The sequence below is a fragment of the Pseudorca crassidens genome, chromosome 14 (assembly GCF_039906515.1).
Source record: "Pseudorca crassidens isolate mPseCra1 chromosome 14, mPseCra1.hap1, whole genome shotgun sequence".
Taxonomy (NCBI): Eukaryota; Metazoa; Chordata; class Mammalia; order Artiodactyla; family Delphinidae; genus Pseudorca; species Pseudorca crassidens.
Window position 1 is genome coordinate 56,485,289 of NC_090309.1, and position 21,667 is coordinate 56,506,955.

The 21,667-nt window shown below is 36.0% G+C and overlaps 1 protein-coding gene across 3 annotated transcripts in view; it reads right to left on the minus strand.

Moving 5' to 3' along the window:
- PPM1B (protein phosphatase, Mg2+/Mn2+ dependent 1B) overlaps positions 1-21,667 on the minus strand; it is an 80,054-nt gene that overhangs the window by 5,883 nt on the left and 52,504 nt on the right. For all 3 annotated transcript variants that reach the window (XM_067703108.1, XM_067703109.1, XM_067703107.1), the window contains exons 3-5: positions 12,360-12,477; positions 7,374-7,485; positions 6,923-6,980 (exon numbers count right to left, since the gene is read on the minus strand). In XM_067703108.1, the coding sequence (XP_067559209.1) occupies positions 6,923-6,980; positions 7,374-7,485; positions 12,360-12,477 (288 nt within the window). The remainder of the gene's footprint in view (positions 1-6,922; positions 6,981-7,373; positions 7,486-12,359; positions 12,478-21,667) is intronic.

Here is a 21,667-nt window from a genome sequence, read left to right on the forward strand (position 1 = left end):
GAATCACCTGTAGAATTTTCAAAATTATACAGATGCCAAAGCTCCATCCCATGATATTCATATTCAGTGGGTTGGGGTGATTTTCTTAAAGCCTGATAGGTGATTCTGATACACGGCAAAGGTTGAGAACCACTGATAAACTGTCTTACTTCTTTGAGCTTATTGATACGGTTGGATCAAAGGTTGTTGTATTTGGATGTATCTCACTCTCCATCTGACACATTTATTATTACAGTAATCATCTGTTTCTGTGAATTGCTGTAATAGTGGTAGTTGGGGAGAGAAAAGTAGTTGCTTTATAAAAAACACATTAAAACCCAAACTGTAAATTAAGTAGGGATGGATTTACAATGGCCAATTGAAAAGAATTTGAGTTAATGACCACATTTAAGTCATTTTATATTATAGCAAATTACAGTTTCTTATTGTGCTAGATAGACAATGGATGGGTGAAACCTCTTCCCCAGCCATTTCATTTGATTCCTCAAAATAATGTTATACAACTCTCTCATGGATTCTCATTAATATCAGAAAAGGAATCTATTGTTTAGCTGCACCTTCTTTACCTGAATTCACACACAAAGCACATCACGTTTATAGATTTACCACAGCAATTAATTCCACCTTGCAACTGTTCACAAGTCTCTCCAAATCTCTGTAAAATCTCTGAGATAAAGATAATTTCGATTCCTTTCTGTATCCTCCCTACCACCTAGAAAAGGAAAATTAATGCCTGTGGCTAAGAACTTTATATACATAATCTCATTTAATCCTTACAGGTACCCTACGTAATAGATACTGCAACTCTAGTTTTTATAAGTGAAGAAACTAAGGCTCAGAAAGATTTAAGTTATTTGTCAGGGTAACAATGCTAGTAAGTGACAGAACTCAGATTTCTGTACAGGTGTAATTAACATCAATGTCCCTCTGAATGTTCTTTTGAATACACTATGGTAACAGTTGTTGCATACTAAGTGCCTCATATAAATAGACACTTACTAAATAAATATTGGTTAAAATTATTGTAGAACTGGACCACAAATTATTTCATATTGAAGTCTATAATGCATTTCCTTGTCACAGAAAAATTAATAAAATTATAGGACAAAAAAATCATATTAGATGGGATGGTTTAAATTATTCTCCAAAATAAATTTAAGGCAATTACAGAAATGGGAATTTAGGACTTTTCCCTCAGATTTTGTTTTTAAGGTTTTACTGTCATCTAGACTTACACAGCTTGAGAATCAAATTTCTCATTATGAAAACACTGCCTTACACCAAAGAAGACACAGGAATATGGATACATCAAGCAGAGGGCAAAGAGAAGGGGGGAAAAATTTTTTTAAATGGAATTTAACTAGCTAATATTTATTTGCAGCAATTTTTAAAAAATAGTTGTCATTAGTGAAATTCTTCAAATGATTAGCTAAAACAGTGGAGAGAAAGTGAAGAATGCTAGTATATTTACTATGTTTTTTGGAGTCCCATGCCCTGCTTATCAGGTTAAAAATAATTTTTAGAAGATTCTCAAATATGACTTCATGAGATACAATTAACAGTGACTAATAAAGAATCTAATAAATTATGTTATCTTCAAGGATCATGTAAACTTCAATCAATCTGAAATAATTTTAAAAAGTCACTTAAATGGTCAAGACCACATAGCTACAAGAAGTGGTATGTCAAATGACACCTTAAAAAATAGTGACTAGGGCTTCCCTGGTGGCGCAGTGGTTGAGAGTCCGCCTGCCGATGCAGGGGACACAGGTTCGTGCCCCGGTCCGGGAAGATCCCACATGCCACGGAGCGGCTGGGCCCGTGAGCCATGGCTGCTGAGCCTGCGCCTCCGGAGCCTGTGCTCCGCAACGGGAGAGGCCACAACAGTGAGAGGCCCGCGTACCGCAAAAAAAAAAAAAAAAAAAAAAAAAAAGAATAAAAAAAAAATAGTGACTAAAATTAGTGCATTTTCAAACAGTGTAGGTAGGTCTTCTCCATAAAAATGCTTTGACAAGTGAAAAAGTAAACAAGAAACAATTTACAAAAAACCTAGTATTCACAAAATCCTAAAACTGTGATATAAAAATATAATTGATCTATTTGAAATAAAATTTAAAAGAAAACTGTATATAAAACTTAATAATGTGAAAACAGAACAGGGAGATTTTGGGGGGCTTTTGTCCTGTCTTCCCTCCCCTTCTCAAAATCCAAATGCCTTAAAATGTTTTTTTAGTTAGAATAAAAATGAGTATTTAAATGAAAAATAACTAATAAGACACTGGGCTTCACTACTTAGTCTCAACAAGTTTATAAAATATTCCTCATCAAAAAACAGAGTATTTTAAGACTATTAAACATGAGATTCACTAAAGAATGGGAAATGATTTTTCTTGCACAACAGAGGTGGGGGTACAGACACATATGTAATCTCTAAATATCTTAGAAAGGCTGCATGGAAAGGTGTAAAGGGAATAGTTTTTGGAGTCATTCTGAGTTAGATTCAAATTCTGGCTACTCGATTTATCTAGCTTTGCAACCTGGGCAAGCTACTCTGCACCAATTCTTAGTCTTCTCTGTAAGAGAAGGGTGTTGAGGAGATTACCTATAACTAATATTTAGATATAGATATATAGATATGACTTAGCACAAGTAGGAGTTGGGTAAATACAAGTTCCCCCTTTATCATTGGAAAATCATCAACTTACATAGCTACCTGATCAGTGGTATACTGATTCAAAAGCATCTTAAGTCTCCATTGAGGGAAGAAGTGAACCTTTTGGCATGGAAAATATAAAGCTCAAAAAATAAACTTTCCTTCTAATTAGTAACCTCATATTATTTTTTAAAATACATGACTTAAAGATAGTCTTAGCCATATATACACTACCAAATGTAAAATAGATAGCTAGTGGGAAGCAGTTGCATAGCACAGGGACATCAGCTAGGTGCTTTGTGACCACCTAGAGGGGTGGAATAGGGAGAGTGGGAGGGAGGCTCAAGAAGGAGGGGATACAGGGATATATGGGTACATACAGGTGATTCACTTTGTTATACAGAGGAAGCTACCACAATACTGTAAAGTAATTACATTCCAATAAAGATGTAAAAAAAAAAAAAAGATAGTCTTGCAAACTACTAGAAAGAAAGAAACAGAAATATTTCTAACTTAACCAGTATTTATTGAGCTCTCAGTGTATGCCAGGTGAGAGAGCTCAGCACTGCTGTAGGTGCTGTGATATAGCCATAAACAAATCAGATGAAGTCCCAGATCCCAAAGAATTTAAATTCTAGTAATAAAACCAGACTAGCATTTTTTTAGATAAACAAGGACTTACTGTATAGCATAGGGAACTATATTCAATATCTTATAATACCCTATAACGGAAAAGAATCTGAAAAAGAATATATATATGTAAATACATAAACAAAACAGAAAACTGTGTATCACTTTGCTGTACACCTAAAACTAACCCAACACTGTAAATCAACTATTCTTCAATTAAAAACAAGCTAACTAGCATTTTAAAAGAAGGGCAGTCGGGGGAGGGGGGATTCCAGAGCCCTACCTTATATAACAACTTAAAGCAAAATGCAGTTTTACTTTTTCTGATCCTCTGGGTGATTATTCTTTTGGGAGTCACAGACTCCTCTGAGGAACTAATGAAAACCACAGACTTACTCTAAATCATTAAATAATGTGTATGCACACACATAAATACATTTGCAAAAACTTTTGGGGGATTCACGAACCCCTTTATTAAGAATTCATGCTTAACTCTTTTCTACAGATTTTGATTTTAAAGCTGGGAAAATATCAGTATTGCTTATATTAAGAAGACTGAACATATTCCAGAAAGTTGAACTAAAAAACAAAAATTTAGTAAAGCAACTTAAGAAGAGTCCCCTAAATAATGAACTTTCTGAATATATTTTAAATGATTTACTTTGACTTATATCCAACTGAGCTTTTAAAAATACTTTTATTAATCAAAAGATTTTTTTAATATAAGAAAAATGAATAAATCCCTATTTCTAATGGTACTACTTATAGGCATTCACAGCAGAACAATTCTATCTTGGAATAGATTATCTAAATAATCTCTGATTTACTCTGATGAGCATTCAGTTTTTTAAAAATATCTGAATAAAAAATTATTTTTGTTATTTAAAAAAATAACACCTCCCAACTCTCTCCTCCTCTGTATTTCTACCATACCTCTGTCTTTCCCATTCTGCAAGTTAACTACATCAGCCCCTGCCACTGTGTACTTCCTGGCAGCATCTTCCGCATGGCACGGATCTAACCAAGCTGAGAAGCATTTATGGAGCACTTCTGTGTCTAACTCACTGCTATCGTAGGTAAAGTTAAGAGCTAAGAATTTAATCAAACCTCTATAAGTTCTTCAGTTTTCTGTTTCTTTTGTACTTTTTAGTACATTTCTTCTACTTGTGATTATGGTTCAACATTTTTCTAAGATTGTGATTATTCTGAAAGGGTAAAGTAATGTTTCCCAAAATAGGATTCTGGGCTGCAAAAGTGAGTTTTTACAGTAAACAAGGAAGTTTCTCTAATCCACACATCTATCTACTAATGATGAGTTTATACTTATCATCTCTGTGATCATTTCACAACTACTTGACTTCCAGCATCTCTTTAATCTAATATTGCATATGTTTCTAACAGATTAAAATACCAGATACTCCTTTGAGTCTGTCATTCTTATGCTGCAAACACAGGGTGGCTCTACACTCTAAAATACAAAGTTCAAAAGGTGTGTCCAGTCTCTTCACAAATACTTCTGGCATCCTGAATTCTTATTTTTCACCATAGCAATTCTCTGCTCTAGCCAAAACGATGTCCTCTCTTTCAAAGATAGCTTAAACTTTGTTCTTGCCTTGACCATCCATGTGAACTATCATCATCCTCCTTTACTTTCTGCCATTCAAACCATTCTTCAAAACCAATCTTTTCTCTGAAAATCTGACTTCCCAAGCAATCACTGTACAATTCACATGGCAATTAATCACATTCTATATTTTGTCATTTCTTTTTATCCTTTAGTAAATGATGTGAAACCCTTTTATTAATTAATTTGTATGTTTATATCTACACTGCCAGGTGCATTGAGAGTAGGGATGGGGGACCATGCCTTGTTTCATAGTCTCCTCCCATATCAATTCATTACACGGTGGATTGTCAGTGTTTAGTCTTAGAAAGCTTATATATAAAGGTGATTAACTACACATCCCCTTAATTTATAGTCATATAATAATGGTCTTTAAGGCCAGTTTTATATCCTGAGCATCTCTTCTGAGTTTCATGGTTCTGTTGCCTATTTATTCACTGTTTATATAGCTACTATGTACAATAAGTATTTTCTATTTTTTAAAAAAGTTTAAAATTCATCCTTGGTAGATGTTAAACAGAAATTCTGGGTTACAAACTTTTTTTTTTGGAGTAAAAGCTGCCAACGTTCTTGAGAGACCAAGAAATCCAGCAAGTATATTATGAAATAATTTTTTCAGATTACACACTGGGGTTGCATTTTCAAACACATGAGGGAACAGGAGTACTTACATGGCTAATAATGAATCAATAACTATTTGAGGTCTCATTTCCTCCAAACCTGGTGATGGGTGCTGTGTGGAACCTATAATCTAGCTGAAGAGGTAAGACTCTCTTTACTCTACCTCCCAATTACTACCATCTTTTTAGTTGTATCAACATCTTATCCTCACTTGTTTGGTTTAGGGTTCTTCAAATGCATCACATGACATATCTTTATTTTTAATTTCCACATCTTTGTATACAATTCTTAATACTTTAAGGGACGTGCCACAAAAGAGTCTCAGAATCACTGCTCCAGGCCAAGGTATAAATTCTGTTATTAGCAATATATAGTATCATTTATTCAACTAACTAAAATGCATTAATTATAAAAATTACCCTTTTTATCAGTATAACTTTTATTGTTAAGAAAAAAGAAATTATATGATATTGCTGTACAATAATGAACCCTGGAAAACAATGCAATTGAGATGATACATAATTTCTACCAGTGGCTGATGTCTCTCTCAAGACCTCCCAAGAGGAGCTAGAGACTTGGAGGGTGAGTCTATTTCTTCTCAACAAGTTTCATTACTATGTTTGGCTCCCTTAAATCTCTGAAGCATACATGTTAAAATTAAGTTGTTCATTTTTAGATGCCCAAAAACTTGAAAACTCATAATCTGTCTCTGATTGAAAACTCATAACTTGTCTATGAGAAGACAGTTAGTTGAATTACTGACTTTGAAATTTAGGGCAGTTTTTTTAAAAAGGACACTGTTTTGCCTGCTTGTACTAGTATTAAAATAAAACAAAAAACTTACACAGGAGCAGCTGATCAGTATTTCTAAGGAAGGTAAAGGGACAAAGAGTTTTGCTCTGATGAAGCACAGCAGGATACAACAAAATGGTTATCCCAGTTCAACAGATATACCCACAGCACAACAAGAATGTTAAAAATGAATTATCCTCAGGTGTTCAACTGGGCACAAAGGGGCACTGAAAGGTAAAGGTCTACTCTTTAAAATAATAACATCACTATTGCTAACTTCCAGTGATGCTAACAGCCTGCTGGAGGAGAAATTGACATATTTAAAAGCACATTCTTTGTTTGCCTCAAAATTAATATTTAAGGGAGAAAGAGAAGGAAAGGCAGACATACAGGGAAGAAGTAAGTACAGCCCACACAAAAAGGTATTTGATGCCCATTAAATGAAAACAAACCTATCTACAAAACAGAACTTTATCTCTACCTTCCACTTCAATATATTTCCTTTAATTTTAACTGACTCCTTAAAACGAAAAGCAGTCATAATTTCCAGTATTTGTATTATAAAATTATTTAAAATACTTAAGAAATAAAATAAAGCTTACCCCATCACTTTCTCTATGTGGATTCAGCCTACTATAAACAGCTTCAATAACATTGCGCCTAAAAAGAAATATGCTTTAGTTTTATTAAATTACATACAGTTGTTAAGCTTCTGAGTATTTTAAATACTACTTCGTATCTTAACTACACTCAAAAATTAATTGCTTCATTAAATACCTGCCAAGAACATAATATCTGCATTTCACTCAGAACTTGATCCTGCACAATCCATTTGTTCTCATTTACCAAGGAAAGAAGGACCTTCATCCTCAAACAGTATAATAAATAATGCCTTGAAAAGAAAATCTCTTCTCGATGAAATTTTAGAGTTCTTCTCTAGTATAAGAACTATCAACCCATTTCATCTTTAGATAATTGATGTACTTCTTACCAAAAATTATTTAATTACTAACTATAAATGAAGTCAAAATTTGTTCTTTTTCTTCTACTTACTTGCCGGCAAGACCTCCCCCAGGAGGCAAATTCGGGATATTTTCTGCAGACAAGATGCGCATGACATGGGCAAGATCAGGCATTCCTTCCTCACCAGACTTCTCCATAATTTCTGTAGGTTTTTAAAAAGAGTTCCTAAATTAATGTGATAACTCAGAATTCACACAGTGAAACAAGAGGTACTATTTGGTAGTACCTATTTTAAAATATAAAATGCAAATATTACCTTACTATCACAACACAAGGAACAAAAAAAGTAAGATAAAAAGTTATTTGCATATATATACTCATTTTAGCATTATTCATAAAAGCAGAAACTGGAACAAATTAAATGTCCAATAAAAGGACAGTTAAGAAAATTTTGGTATAGCCACTGAGTGAAAAGGTTTATAATCAGTAAAAATGATCCCTATGAGCACAGCACAGCCACATGGAAAAACACTTTTGATCTATTATTTTATGTAAAAATGTAAAAGTTATTAATGCTATAATTACAGGAAAACAAAAGCAATGGAAAGATAAGGACTATAAGAAGGGAAAAATTAAAAACTGTTTTATAGGTTTTTTGATACTTAGTTGTGTTCCACAATTTATTTAAAACAGAAAAGGAAAATAAATCTCAGAACTTGCTAATACTTAGAACAAAATAAAACATTTCCATGTTTCACTTATATTTACAATTTATGGAAAACAGATTTTTAAAGCATGATCATTTGGCCAGTATTAAGACATAAAATCCTCAAAAATCAGACAACAGCAAACTTACTTTTAAGACAACAAAAAAGCAGAGTCCTAAGCAGCCCTCAAGATGCAAACTCCAAACTTTTTCCCATGTGTCCCTCACAGGGACTTCACTGTGACCTTGATTTTCACTGCTCCCATTCAACTCTGCTCCGACTCCTACCTGTATCTCCAAAGGTGCTATTCAAAGAAACCTTCTAGATTTTCACATATACTTCCTCCCTTGGTTTGCAACACTTTTTACATCAATCCAACCAGCCTCTTTGTATGGTTAAAGTGTATTTATACTTCAGGTTTCAACTTTATGTGTCACTTTCTCAAATTCTTCTCTGACCCACACCTGGCATAGGTGTATTGCTAGATACTCCAACTGTACATGATATTTACTAGATCACGGACCGCAAGCTTCATGAAGGCAGGACTGTAATTTTTCTATGTTACACTTGTATCTCTACAGTGCAGCGTTTCTCAGCCTCAGCACTACTGATGTTTTTGACAATTTTTTGTGAAGGCTGTCCTATGCATTGCAGAATGTTAAGCAATATCCTGGCCTCACTCACTGGACGCTAGTGGTACCCTCTCAGTCTGAGACCAAAAGTGTCTCCAGACATTGCCACATGTCTCATGAGGGACAAAATCCATCCTCCTCCCCACACCGGCCACTGAGAACCACTGCAGTCTAGCACTTCACCAGCCAATTTTCACAACCCACTGGTGCCCCTGCAGTCCAGTCCTCCACCATCATCTGCCACCTGCTTTAATGCATGATTCCTAATTGGTCTCTTGGCTTCCTCTCTTGTCCACTCTTTACAATCTCTTCTTCACATGGCAACTGAGAGAGATCCTTCTAAAAGTCAGATCAAGGGACTTCCCTGGTGGCACCGTGGTTAAGAATCAGCCTGCCAATGCAGGGGACACGGGTTCGACCCCTGGTCTGGGAAGATCCCACATGCTGGGAAGCACCTATGCCCATGCGCCACAACTACTGAGCCTGCGCTCTAGAGCCCGCGAGCCACAACTACTGAGCCCGCATGCCACAACTACTGAAGCCTGCGCACCTAGAGCCCGTGCTCTGCCCCAAGAGAAGCCACTGCAATGAGAAGCACATGCACTGCAAAGAAGAACAGACCCCGCATTCCACTAGAGAAAGCCTGCACACAGCAACGAAGACCCAATGCAGCCAAAAATAAATAAATAAATAAAATAAATTTATATAAAAAAAAGGTCAGATCACGTCACTCTCACACTCTTCCAGTGACTTCCCAGCACCATTTGAATGAAGTCCAAAGACCTCATTTTAGTCTGCAGAGCCCTACATGATCTGCTTCTTAGCAATCTCTCTTCATCTTCCACTTTTCCACCAGCTCATTCTCATCTAGCCACACACTCTAAGCATATTCCCTCCTCAGTCCTTGTTGCTCCCTTTGCTGGAATGTTCCTCCCCAGATAGCCACTCTCTTCCATATATAGGTATCTGCTCAAATGTTTTTCCTCAGAGAACTGCCTAACCAATATTCCTTGTTACTGTCTGCTTACTGTTATTTTTCTTCTATTAAAAAAAAAAAGGTCTCTACTACGTTATAAACTCCATGAGATCAAGAATGTATTTGTTTTGTTTTCTGCTGCATTCCCAGTAACACACATGCTCAGGGACAGCTGAAGAAATGAATACATGTAGAAGGTATTCACCAAATATCTAATCAATTTAGGTTAAAGGCTATTCCCTGTTTAACATTATACCTCCCCTCTGCATTCCCAATAAAAACACATACAAAGACTTGCCAATACACAGAATGATTTCACCTCAAAATTTTAATGTCAGATTACATGATCTAAAACCCTAATAGAAATATAATGCTCTTGAACAACACTACCTTATAAAAAAGAAGTTAGGTACCAAGGCATATTGATTTGTAGTGGCTGCTTTTTCAATGATTTTTAAGTGTTTTTTGATTGAATGATTAATAATCAAGTATCTACCATAGCCCCCAAGACCATATCATATTATTACATATCTGTCATCTTTGCCATATAACATATATTTTGGAAACTTTAGAACTATACAGAAGAAAATTAATATTAAATGTTAACCCACATTGAGCTGAACTGACCACACATTTAAGAAATTAAAATTTAGGGGGCTTCCCTGGTGACACATTGGTTAAGAATCCACCTGCCAATGCAGGGGACATGGGTTCGAGCCCTGGTCCGGAAAGATCCCACATGCCGCGGAGCAAGTGAGCCCGTGCGCCACAACTACTGAGCTGCGCTCTAGAGCCCGCATGCCACAACTATTGAAGCCTGCGCACCTAGAGCCCATGCTCTGCAACAAGAGAAACCACTGCAATGAGAAGCTTGCGTGCTGCAACAAAGACCCAATGCATCCATAAATGAATGAATGAATGAATAAACAAACAAATAAACAGAAGAAATTAAAATTTAGCTGTTATAGAAGAGTTTATAAAACCTACAGTTTGCTGAGGACTTAGGCACCGTACCAGGTACTTAAAGTTATCTCATTTATTATTAAAACAAACTGTATGGTTGGTGTTTTTACCTTTAGTTCACAATAAAGAAACTGGAGCCTTAAGAGATTAGGCAAGTTGGTTGAGTCATATAACTAGTAATTGACCAAATTTTAGAGTTCTTCCCCAAATGAAAACTATTTAGTTTCTTCTTTGTGAATGAAGAAATAGGACAATAAGAAAATTCAATAGATAGCTAGTGGGAAGCAGCTGCATAGCACAGGGAGATCAGCTAGGTGCTTTGTGACCACCTAGAGGGGTGGGATAGGGAGGGTGGGAGGGAGGGAGATGCAAGAGGGAAGAAATATGTGAACATATGTATATGTATAACTGATTCACTTTGTTATAAAGCAGAAACTAACACACCATTGTAAAACACTTATACTCCAATAAAGATGTTTAAAAAAAAAAAAAGAAAGAAAATTCTTCTTGCTTTCTGGTAAAGTTGAGCCAGCAATCCCCCACCCAAATACACTAGACCTTTTAGAAAACGTGTATTATTAAAAACTCCTATAAACAGCTCCTCTTAATAATTATGATATTATCAACAGGAATAAGAGTGCCTCTGACATTGTCTTCAAAGTGTTCCCACATTTCTTATCTTTCCATTACCCTGAAAACAGAACTCACTGACAATTCAGAGCTGAAGAAATTGCAGACCAACAAAAACAAAACCTTTATGCACCTTTGTTTATGGTGTGTGGCTAGATAGCTGTAAAGCTAGAAAAGATACATCTGTCCCCGCTCTCTAAATCTGCAAGAGAAGGTAGTTTTCCTTTGGTAATTACACATTTGAAATTGCAAATTTTTGCATTTCAAAACTATTACCAATTACTATAGCTACTGTTCATCTAAAACATGACTCGTAATAGGACAAATCTGACAAGCTGACTACAACATAATCATTAATTATATCATTCAAGTGTACTATTAAAAAATAATAATAATCAAGCCATAACGGTGTTAGGAAAAAATATAGGTCAATATGTAACACTGAACTCTGCTCAATATTATGTAACAACCTAAATGGGAAAAGAATTTGAAAAAGAATAGATACATGCACATGTGTAACTGAATCACTTTGCTGTAAACCTGAAACTATCACAACATTGTTAATCAACTATACTCCAATATAAAATAAAAAGTTAAAAATATATAAAACAAAATTTTACATTTTGTTCCAAAAAAAAAATTTAACCCTGAATTGAGGAAAGAACTTTGTTAAGAATGATATCAAGGCAAAATAAATAAATAAAACTGACATAATATAACTTCATAAAAAGTAATTTTATATCTAAAAAGCAGCACATATAAAATCAAAATGAAGTATTAAGTTGGAGATCCTGTCACAGACTCTAACATGTATTCTCTATCAGGGTAACCACTAAATGAATATTTAAAAGGATGTATAACTGATAAGCAAATGCAGGGATGAAATGGAATGGAAAATACTGATTAACCCAAAAGGGACGGAAGGAGAAAAAGGGAAAAAGAACAGATGGAACATATGTAAACAAGTAAGATAACAGATTTAAACCCAAACAAATTAGCAAATTATGTTGAAGATAAAGAGACTAGGTTTTCCTCTCCCTCATTCCTGAATAATAATTTATTTTTAGTCCAAAAGCTGCAGGAAATTTTAAAAGAACTATTTGATAAACAAGGAATAATAATCTTCCTTTCCTTCTAAATAATAAAAAAAAAAAAGCATCTGTCTTACCTTCCACCCGTGATTCCAAGTACTTATCCAACTCTGAGTCTTTTCTCATTGCTTCATCTGAGACCTTGGGGGCATTTGAAAAGCAAACTAGTACAATACTCATGTTATCTCGACTTCCCTGTATATTAAAAAAAAGAAAAAGAAAAATTATACTTCAATAGTCTACCAACTTTCTATTATTTACTTCAAAACAGATTTAATTACAATAAGCAATTACTTATTTAATCATCTAGAATGTACACCTTCAACACATTCATTTTCATTCCAAAGAACTATTTGAAGCACACCCTGAAGAAACAAGGACTCCAGGTATGCATAGATCATAATTATTTTATGACTTTTGATTCCGTGTACCTTTTCTTATCCACCACCATTCCACAACCTGAGAAATGAAGATATCTTCACATATATTAAATCTTCTAAAAACTTTGTTTCCCACTCAAGATTGCATATTCCCAAAGTGACTTAAGCCCCAAATGCATCCTCCCAAAGAAATATACATTATTTTCCTAGCTAATTAACCTGCATCAGAGCAGTGCTACTGAAACTCTATTGAACTGACTTGGCTGAAAATTGTTGATCATTAGGATACCCAAGACACTAAAATGAACAAGCAGAGAAGAAAAGTTAAACTGGAAACTCTTCTGAGGGTACACTATCAAACAATCAAACTGAGATACACTGTAGTCAGATGTAATAACTTTTGAAGAAATGACATCAGACTGTTACACAGAATTACAGTGTAAGGATTTGTAGAGAGTAGCTAAAACTGCTAATTTAAGGACAAATTTTACTGCTGCCTTTTTAATCACACCATCACAAAAGGAAAAGGAAACAATATATAGTACTCTATTACCGTGAGACTATAAGCAGTAAATTTAAAACATTTTCTCACTAGTTTTCTTATAGGTATATTACTTTTATTGAGTTTTTTTTTTAGAACAAAATGAAACTGTTCTTGGAATAGTGATTTTTTTAACTCCTTTTTTTTTTTTGCGGTACGTGGGCCTCTCACTGCTGGGGCCTCTCCCGTTGTGGAGCACAGGCTCCGGACGCAGGCTCAGCGGCCATGACTCATGGGCCCAGCCGCTCTGTGGCATGTGGGATCTTCCTGGACTGGGGCACGAACCCGTGTCCCCTGCATCGGCAGGCAGACTCTCAACCACTGTGCCACCAGGGAAGCCCATTAACTCCCTTTTTAAAATTTTATTCACCACTCTAAGAAACTAAGTCAATGGCGGTGGGATTTGCCAACCCAAGTGAAAAGAGCCAAGGTCACACCCATGCTAGTCTAGTCTTTTCAGTCATCATGGCCAGAATCTAGGCAGGCATTGTTTGGTTAAGACTTGCCACCTTTTTGGGACCCACATGACATAGCCAAAGATAGGCAGGTCTTGAAAAACTTCTGCCACAATCTCCTAAAACTCAGTGGAGCAAAGTTTGAAGGCACTAAAGGCTGGGTCTTAAGAAGGCTTCAAAAAGAATAACCCTCTGCACAGAATTCTGATGCTTTAGTAGAAAGAATCATGATGAGTATATAACCCAGTTCTCAATATCTGGAAAAAGAATTAGGATTTCCAAATTGGCCCAAAAGAATTTTACTCCTTAATGAAACCCACCAAAACTTGCATAATGACTTAATATTAGAAGTACTACACTGGCTATATGAAAAAAAAAAAAAATATATATATATATATATATGAAGATATACACACACATATCCCACATATAAACCCTATGGTTTCAAACAGCAATACATTCCACAGGAATCAGGATTTACCATATAAATTCAGGTCAGGCAAAATCTTTATACCACAGATATTCAAGAATCAAGCATCACTTGAATACCAATGATTATTTTTTAAAGCAATTTCATGAATAAACAGAATTCACACCTTACATTTTTAGAAATCCAGTTTCTTCTAACCATTCTCTATTTTGTTAACAACAGCATGATTGTTTAGCCATTCCTAATCAATCTATCTATCTATATAGTTTCCATTAGATTTTTATAAGTTATAAAACATACATCTTATCATTTGGAAAATTAACTAAAAGATAGTTTCAAGAAGTTTAAAAGATATTTAAAGGAAATAATTTAGTACCCAAAGTATATTTGAAGTACCCAAAGATATTTAAAGGAAATAATTTAGATGTTAGGTGTTAACCTTGGCACGTGTGATTTCAATGATGGTGTTTCTATTTCTACATAAAGAGGATTTTCCCCTAAACACAAAGTATGAGTGTGTTTCAGTAATTTTTATACAGCAATTGAAAAAGATACTTCCCTTTATGCCTCTTCAGTTTTCTAGAGATAAATCATCCTTGCATATTCAGTATAAATTTTCTGCAAATTCCAGAATTGAAATGTGATTCAAAAAAAAAAATCAAGTTGAACAACTAAGGCAATTAGCCAGATGTTTAAAACTAATTATTTCAGCCCCTTTCCATTTTTTAATTTTGACAATAGCACAGCAGTAGTACTCTAAGGAATGAGAGCTTTAATAGACAGTTATAGATCAAAGTAGCCAGTGCCCCTGCTATAAGTAAGGGTATCTAAAATTAATCATTAAATAATTTGATGCTGTTAGCTTTAAAGATGAATGCTGCATGGTCACAAAGAAGTGTTCTGGATCAAGTCTTTACACAGCATATGAAATAGGTTGTGAACAGAATCTCTAACACTACCGAAGTTAGTAAGTGAGTATCTGATAAGTGAACCATAAATATTCCTCATTTTTTAAATCAAATTTTTTAACCTGCAGCTCACTGCAGTTATCTCATTTACACAGAGCTCAAAAACCAGCCAAACTTAAGGAATAGCCCAAATTTTCAGCCATCCATGAAAGATGCATCCTATCATCACTTCCTTTCAAGAATACTCAATTCTCCCACCATTTCTTTATTGCTTGAACCTCTATTTCCCTTCATACAAATCTACCTCCGTTTCATAACCATCATCAATAGAACTAAAATTTATTGAGGACTGTAAACCAGATACTGTTCATGCACTTGCCAAAAGCTTTACTCTCAGCAACTCCATGAAGAAGATATTATTACCTCTATTTTATAAGATGAACAAACCCAGGCTTTGCACTAAGTGGCAGAGCATAATTCAAATCCCAGCTGTCTGGTTCTAATACCAAACCCGTGGTTCTAAACAGTGTGCCAAGAAGCCCCGGGATGCCACAGTGCACTCAGAGATATTTTAAATGCAGGGGGGGGAAGGGGACGACACAGTGATACTCAACATCTGTGGACACCTCACAAACTAGCTCAAGGTAGTTCACACTTTTAACATTAGACAGCACTATATTCCTCTCAATGACATCCTATTTTTCCAAAGCTGGGGTTCTGGGAGTTACTGTGATTAAAAAGCAAGTCCTCATAAAAGTCAATGTGATACAGGAAACAAGTGTGACAGTGCCTAATGATTCCAAGGTTTGAGAAGTTGTGCATTGTCCAACAGGTGCACACATGTCATCAGTATGTAACTGTAGTTTTTAAAAGAATGAAATAAAACATTTTTTCAATGTATGAGTATTATTTGTTAATTATTTTGTATACTCATTAAGTTTGGCTCTAACTACTTAATACTCATAACTATTAGGTATTAATACGGCTAAGTAGCACTGTAAAAAAACTTACTGAGATACTCAAGACACCATCAACAAAGAAAGTTGGGGGATTTCTACACTACATATACTGTATTTTTACATCCTTCTCTTCCATACTTCAAAAAACCCAGCCACACCCCACTCTAATATTATCTATGTCTACTTTTAAAGTAGCATTATTTATGATCATATTTTCTGAAAACTATAATGGAAAAACTCCTGAGTTCAGGGCTAAACAATTATTTTGGGGGTATACAATTTAAGTACATTTTCCATGTTTTATCAATAATTTGGATTGATATTGCCTTCGGAAAATGTTATTAATTTCCCCTAACTTAATCCAACTATCAGGTATTATATCTCATGTTTCAAAATAAATAAGCTTCTAATAGGTGATATATAAATTGAATTAAGGGAAATCAAATTGTTATTTTTAAAAAATAACTTAAAGGAATATTGACTTTTATGATTTAAGAAAAACAAAGCAGGTGGCAAAGTAACATGCATAACATGATCCATTTCTGTAAAAAGCAAAAAACAAAAAAGGAAAGAAGAGGCCCTGAACCAAGATGGCGGAGTAGAAGGACGTGCTCTCACTCCTTCTTGCGAGAACACCAGAATCACAACTAGCTGCTGGACAATCATCAACAGGAAGATACTGGAACTCACCAAAAAAGATACCCCACATCCAAAGACAAAGGAAAAGCCACAGTGAGATGGTAGGAAGGGCGCAACACAGTAAAATCAAATCCCACAACCGCTGGGTGGGTGACTCACAGACTGGAGAACACTTATACCACAGAAGTCCACCCACTGGAGTGAAGGTTCTGAGCCCCACGTCAGGCTTTCCAACCTGGGGGTCTGGCAACAGGAAGAGGAATTCCTAGAGAATCAGACTTCGAAGGCTAGTGGGATTTGATTGCAGGACATCAACAGGACCGGGGGAAACAGAGACTCCACTCTTGGAGGGCACACACAAAGTAGTTTGTGCATCGAGACCCAGTGGAAGGAGCAGTGACCCCAGGGGAGACTGAACCAGACCTACCTGCTAGTGTTGGTGGGTCTCCTGCAGAGGCGGGGGTGGCTGTGGCTCACTGTGGGGACAAGGACACTGCCAGCAGAAGTTCTGGGAAGTACTCCTGGATGTGAGCCCTCCCAGAGTCAGTCATTAGCCCCACCAAAGAGCCCAGGTAGGCTCCAGTGTTGGGTTGCCTCCGGCCAAACAACCAACATGGAGGCAACCCAGCTCCACCCAACAGCAGTCAAACAGATGAAAGTTTTACTGAGCTCTGCCCACCAGAGCAACAGTCAGCTCTACCCACCACCAGTCCCTCCCATCAGGAAACATGTACAAGCCTCTTAGATAGCCTCATCCACCAGAGGGCAGACAGCAGAAGCAAGAAGAACTACAATCCTGCAGCGTGTGGAACAAAAACCACATTCACAGAAAGATAGACAAGATGAAAAGACAGAGGGCTAAGTACCAGATGAAGGAACAAGATAAAACCCCAGAAAAACAACTAAATGAAGTGGAGATAGGCAACCTTCCAGAAAAAGAATTCAGAAAAATGATAGTGAAGATGATCCAGGACCTCAGAAAAAGAATGCAGGCAAAGATTGAGAAGATGCAAGAAATGTTTAACAAAGACCTAGAAGAATTAAAGAACAAACAAACAGAGATGAAGAATACCATAACTGAAATGAAAACTACACTAGAAGGAATCAATAGCCGAATAACTGAGGCAGAAGAACGGATAAGTGACCTGGAAGACAGAATGGTGGAATTCACTGCTGCAGAACAGAATAAAAGAAAAAAGAATGAAAAGAAATGAAGACAGCCTAAGAGACCACTGGAACAACATTAAACGCAACAACATTTGCATTATAGGGGTCCCAGAAGGAGAAGAGAGAGAGAGAAAGGACCAGAGAAAATATTTGAAGGGATTATAATCGAAAACTTCCCTAACATGGGAAAGGAAATAGCCACGCAAGTCCACGAAACGCAGAGAGTCCCATACAGGATAAATCCAAGGAGAAACATGCCGACATAGTAATCAAACTGGCAAAAATTAAAGGCAAAGAAAAATTATTGAAAGCAGCAAGGGAAAAAGGACAAATAACATACAAGGGAACTCCCATAAGGTTAACAGCTGATTTCTCAGCAGAAACTCTACAAGCCAGAAGGAAGTGGCATGGTATACCTAGATGAAAGGGAAGAACCTATAACCAAGATTACTCTACTTGGCAAGGATCTCATTCAGATTTGATGGAGAAATCAAAAGCTTTACAGACAAAAGCTAAGAGAATTCAGCACCACCAAACCAGCTCTACAGCAAATGTAAAGGAACTTCTCTAACTGGGAAACACAAGAGAAGAAAAGGACCTACAAAAACAAACCCAAAACAATTAAGAAAATGGTCATAGGAACATACGTATCGATAATTACCTTAAACGTGAATGGATTAAATGCTCCAACCAAAAGACACAGGCTTGCTGAATGGATACAAATACAAGACCCATATATATGCTGTCTACAAGAGACCCACTTCAGACTGAGGGGATGGAAAAAGATATTCCATGCAAATGGAAATCAAAAGAAAGCTGGAGTAGCAATACTCATATCAGATAAAATAGACTTTAAAATAAAGAATGTTACAAGAGACAAGGAAGGATACTACATAATGATCAAGGGATCAATCCAAGAAGAAGATATAACAATTATATATGCACCCAGCACAGGAGCAAGTCAATACATAAGGCAACTGCTAACAGCTATAAAACAGGAAATCGTCAGTAACACAATAATAGCGGGGGACTTTAACACCTCACTTACACCAATGGACAGATCATCCAAAATGAAAATAAATAAGGAAACAGAAGCTTTAAATGACACAATAGACCTGATAGATTTAATTGATATTTATAGGACATTCCATCCAAAAACAGCAGATTACACTTTCTTCTCAAGTGCGCACAGAACATCCTCCAGGATAGATCACATCTTGGGTCACAAATCAAGCCTCAGTAAATTTAAGAAAACTGAAATCATATCAAGCATCTTTTCCGACCACAACGCTATGATATTAGAAATGAATTACAGGGAAAAAAATGTAAAAAACACAAACACATGGAGGCTAAACAATACATTACTAAGTAACCAAGAGATCACGGAAGAAATCAAAGAGGAAATCAAAAAATACCTAGAGACAAATGAAAATGAAAACAAGACGATCCAAAACCTATGGGAAGCAGCAAAAGCAGTTCTAAGAGGGAAGTTTATAGCTATACAAGCTTACATCAAGAAACAAGACAAATCTCAAACAATCTAACCTTACACCTAAAGGAACTAGAGAAAGAACAAACAAAACCCAAAGTTAGCAGAAGGAAAGAAATCATAAAGATCAGAGCAGAAATAAATGAAATAGAAACAAAGAAAACAATAGCAAAGATCAATAGAACTAAAAGCTGGTTCTTGGAAAAGATAAACAAAATTGATAAACCATTAGCCAGACTCATCAAGAAAAAGAGGGAGAGGACTCAAATCAATAAAATTAGAAATAAAAAAGGAGAAGTTACAACAGACACCACAGAAATACAAAGTATCCTAAAAGACTACTACAAGCAACTCTATGCCAGTAAAATGGACAACCTGGAAAAAATGGACAAATTATTACAAACGTATAACCTTCCAAGACTGAAACAGGAAGAAATAGAAAATATGAACAGACCAATCACAAGTAATGAAATTGAAACTGTGATTAAAAATCTTTCAACAAACAGCCCAGGACCAGATGGTTTCACAGGTGAATTCTATCAAACATTTAGAGAAGTGCTAACACCCACCCTTCTCAAACTCTTCCAAAAAATTGCAGAGGAAGGAACACTCCCAAACTCATTCTATGAGGCCACCATCACCCTGATACCAAAACCAGACAAAGATACTACAAAAAAAGAAAATTACAGACCAACATCACTGATGAATATAGATGCAAAAAGCAAACAGAATCCAACAACACATTAAAAGGATCATACACCATGATCAAGTGGGATTTTTCCCAGGGATGCAAGGATTCTTCAATATAAGCAAATCAATCAATGTGATACACCATATTAATAAACTGAAGAAGAAAAATCATATGATGATCTCAATAGATGGAGAAAAAGCTTTTGACAAAATTCAACACCCACTTATGATAAAAACTCCCCAGAAAGTGGGCACAGAAGGAACCTACCTCAACAAAATAGACGCCATATATGAAAAACCCACAGCAAACATCATTCTCAATGGTGAAAAACTGAAAGCATTTCCTCTAAGATCAGGAACAAAACAAGGATGTCCACTCTCACCACTATTATTCAACATAGTTTTGGAAGTCCTGGCCACAGCAATCAGAGAAGAAAAAGAAATAAAAGGAATACAAATTGGAAAAGAAGTAAAATGGTCACTGTTTGCAGATGACATGACACTATATATAGAGAATCCTAAAGATGCCACCAAAAAACTACTAATCAATGAATTTGGTAACGTTGCAGGATACAAAATTAATGCACAGAAATCTCTTGCATTCCTATACACTAATGATGAAAAATCTGAAAGAGAAATTAAGGAAACACTCCCACTTACCATTGCAATAAAAAGAATAAAATACCTAGGAATAAACCTACCTAGGGAGACAAAAGACCTGTATGCAGAAAACTATAAGACACTGATGAAAGAAATTAAAGATGATACCAACAGATGGAGAGATATACCATGTTCTTGGATTGGAAGAATCAATATTGTGAAAATGACTATACTACCCAAAGCAATCTACAGATTCAATGCAATCCCTATCAAATTACCAACAGCACTTTTTTTTTTTTTTTGGTACGCGGGCCTCTCACTGTTGTGGCCTCTCCCGTTGCGGAGCACAGGCTCCGGACACACAGGCTCAGCGGCCACGGCTCACGGGCCCAGCCACTCCGTGGTATATGGGATCTTCCCAGACCGGAAGCTGCATTGGCAGGCGGCTGCATTGGCAGGCAGCCTCTCAACCACTGCGCCACCAGGGAAGCCCCAATGGCATTTTCTATGGAACTAGAACAAAAAATCTTAAAATTTGTATGGAGACACAAAAGACTCTGAATAGCCAAAGCAGTCTGAGGGAAAAAAACGGAGCTGGAGGAATCAGACTCCCTGACTTCAGACTATACTACAAAGCTACAGTAATCAGACAATATGGTACTGGCACAAAAACAGAAACACAGATCAATGGAACAAGATAGAAAGCCCAGAGATAAACCCACACACCTATGGTCAACTAATCTATGACAAAGGAGGCAAGGTTATACAATGGAGAAAAGACAGTCTCTTCAATAAGTGGTGCTGGGAAAACTGGACAGCCACATGTAAAGAAATGAAATTAGAACACTCCCTAACACCATACACAAAAATAAACTTAAAATGGATTAAAGACCTAAATGTAAGACCGGACACTATAAAACTCTGAGAGGAAAACATAGGAAGAACACTCTTTGACATAAATCACAGCAAGATCTCTTTTGATCCACCTCCTGGAGTAATGGAAATAAAAACAAAAATAAACAAATGGGACCTAATGAAACTTCAAAGCTTTCTCACAGCAAAGGAAACCATAAACGAGATGAAAAGACAACCCTCAGAATGGAACAAAGTATTTGCAAACGAATCAA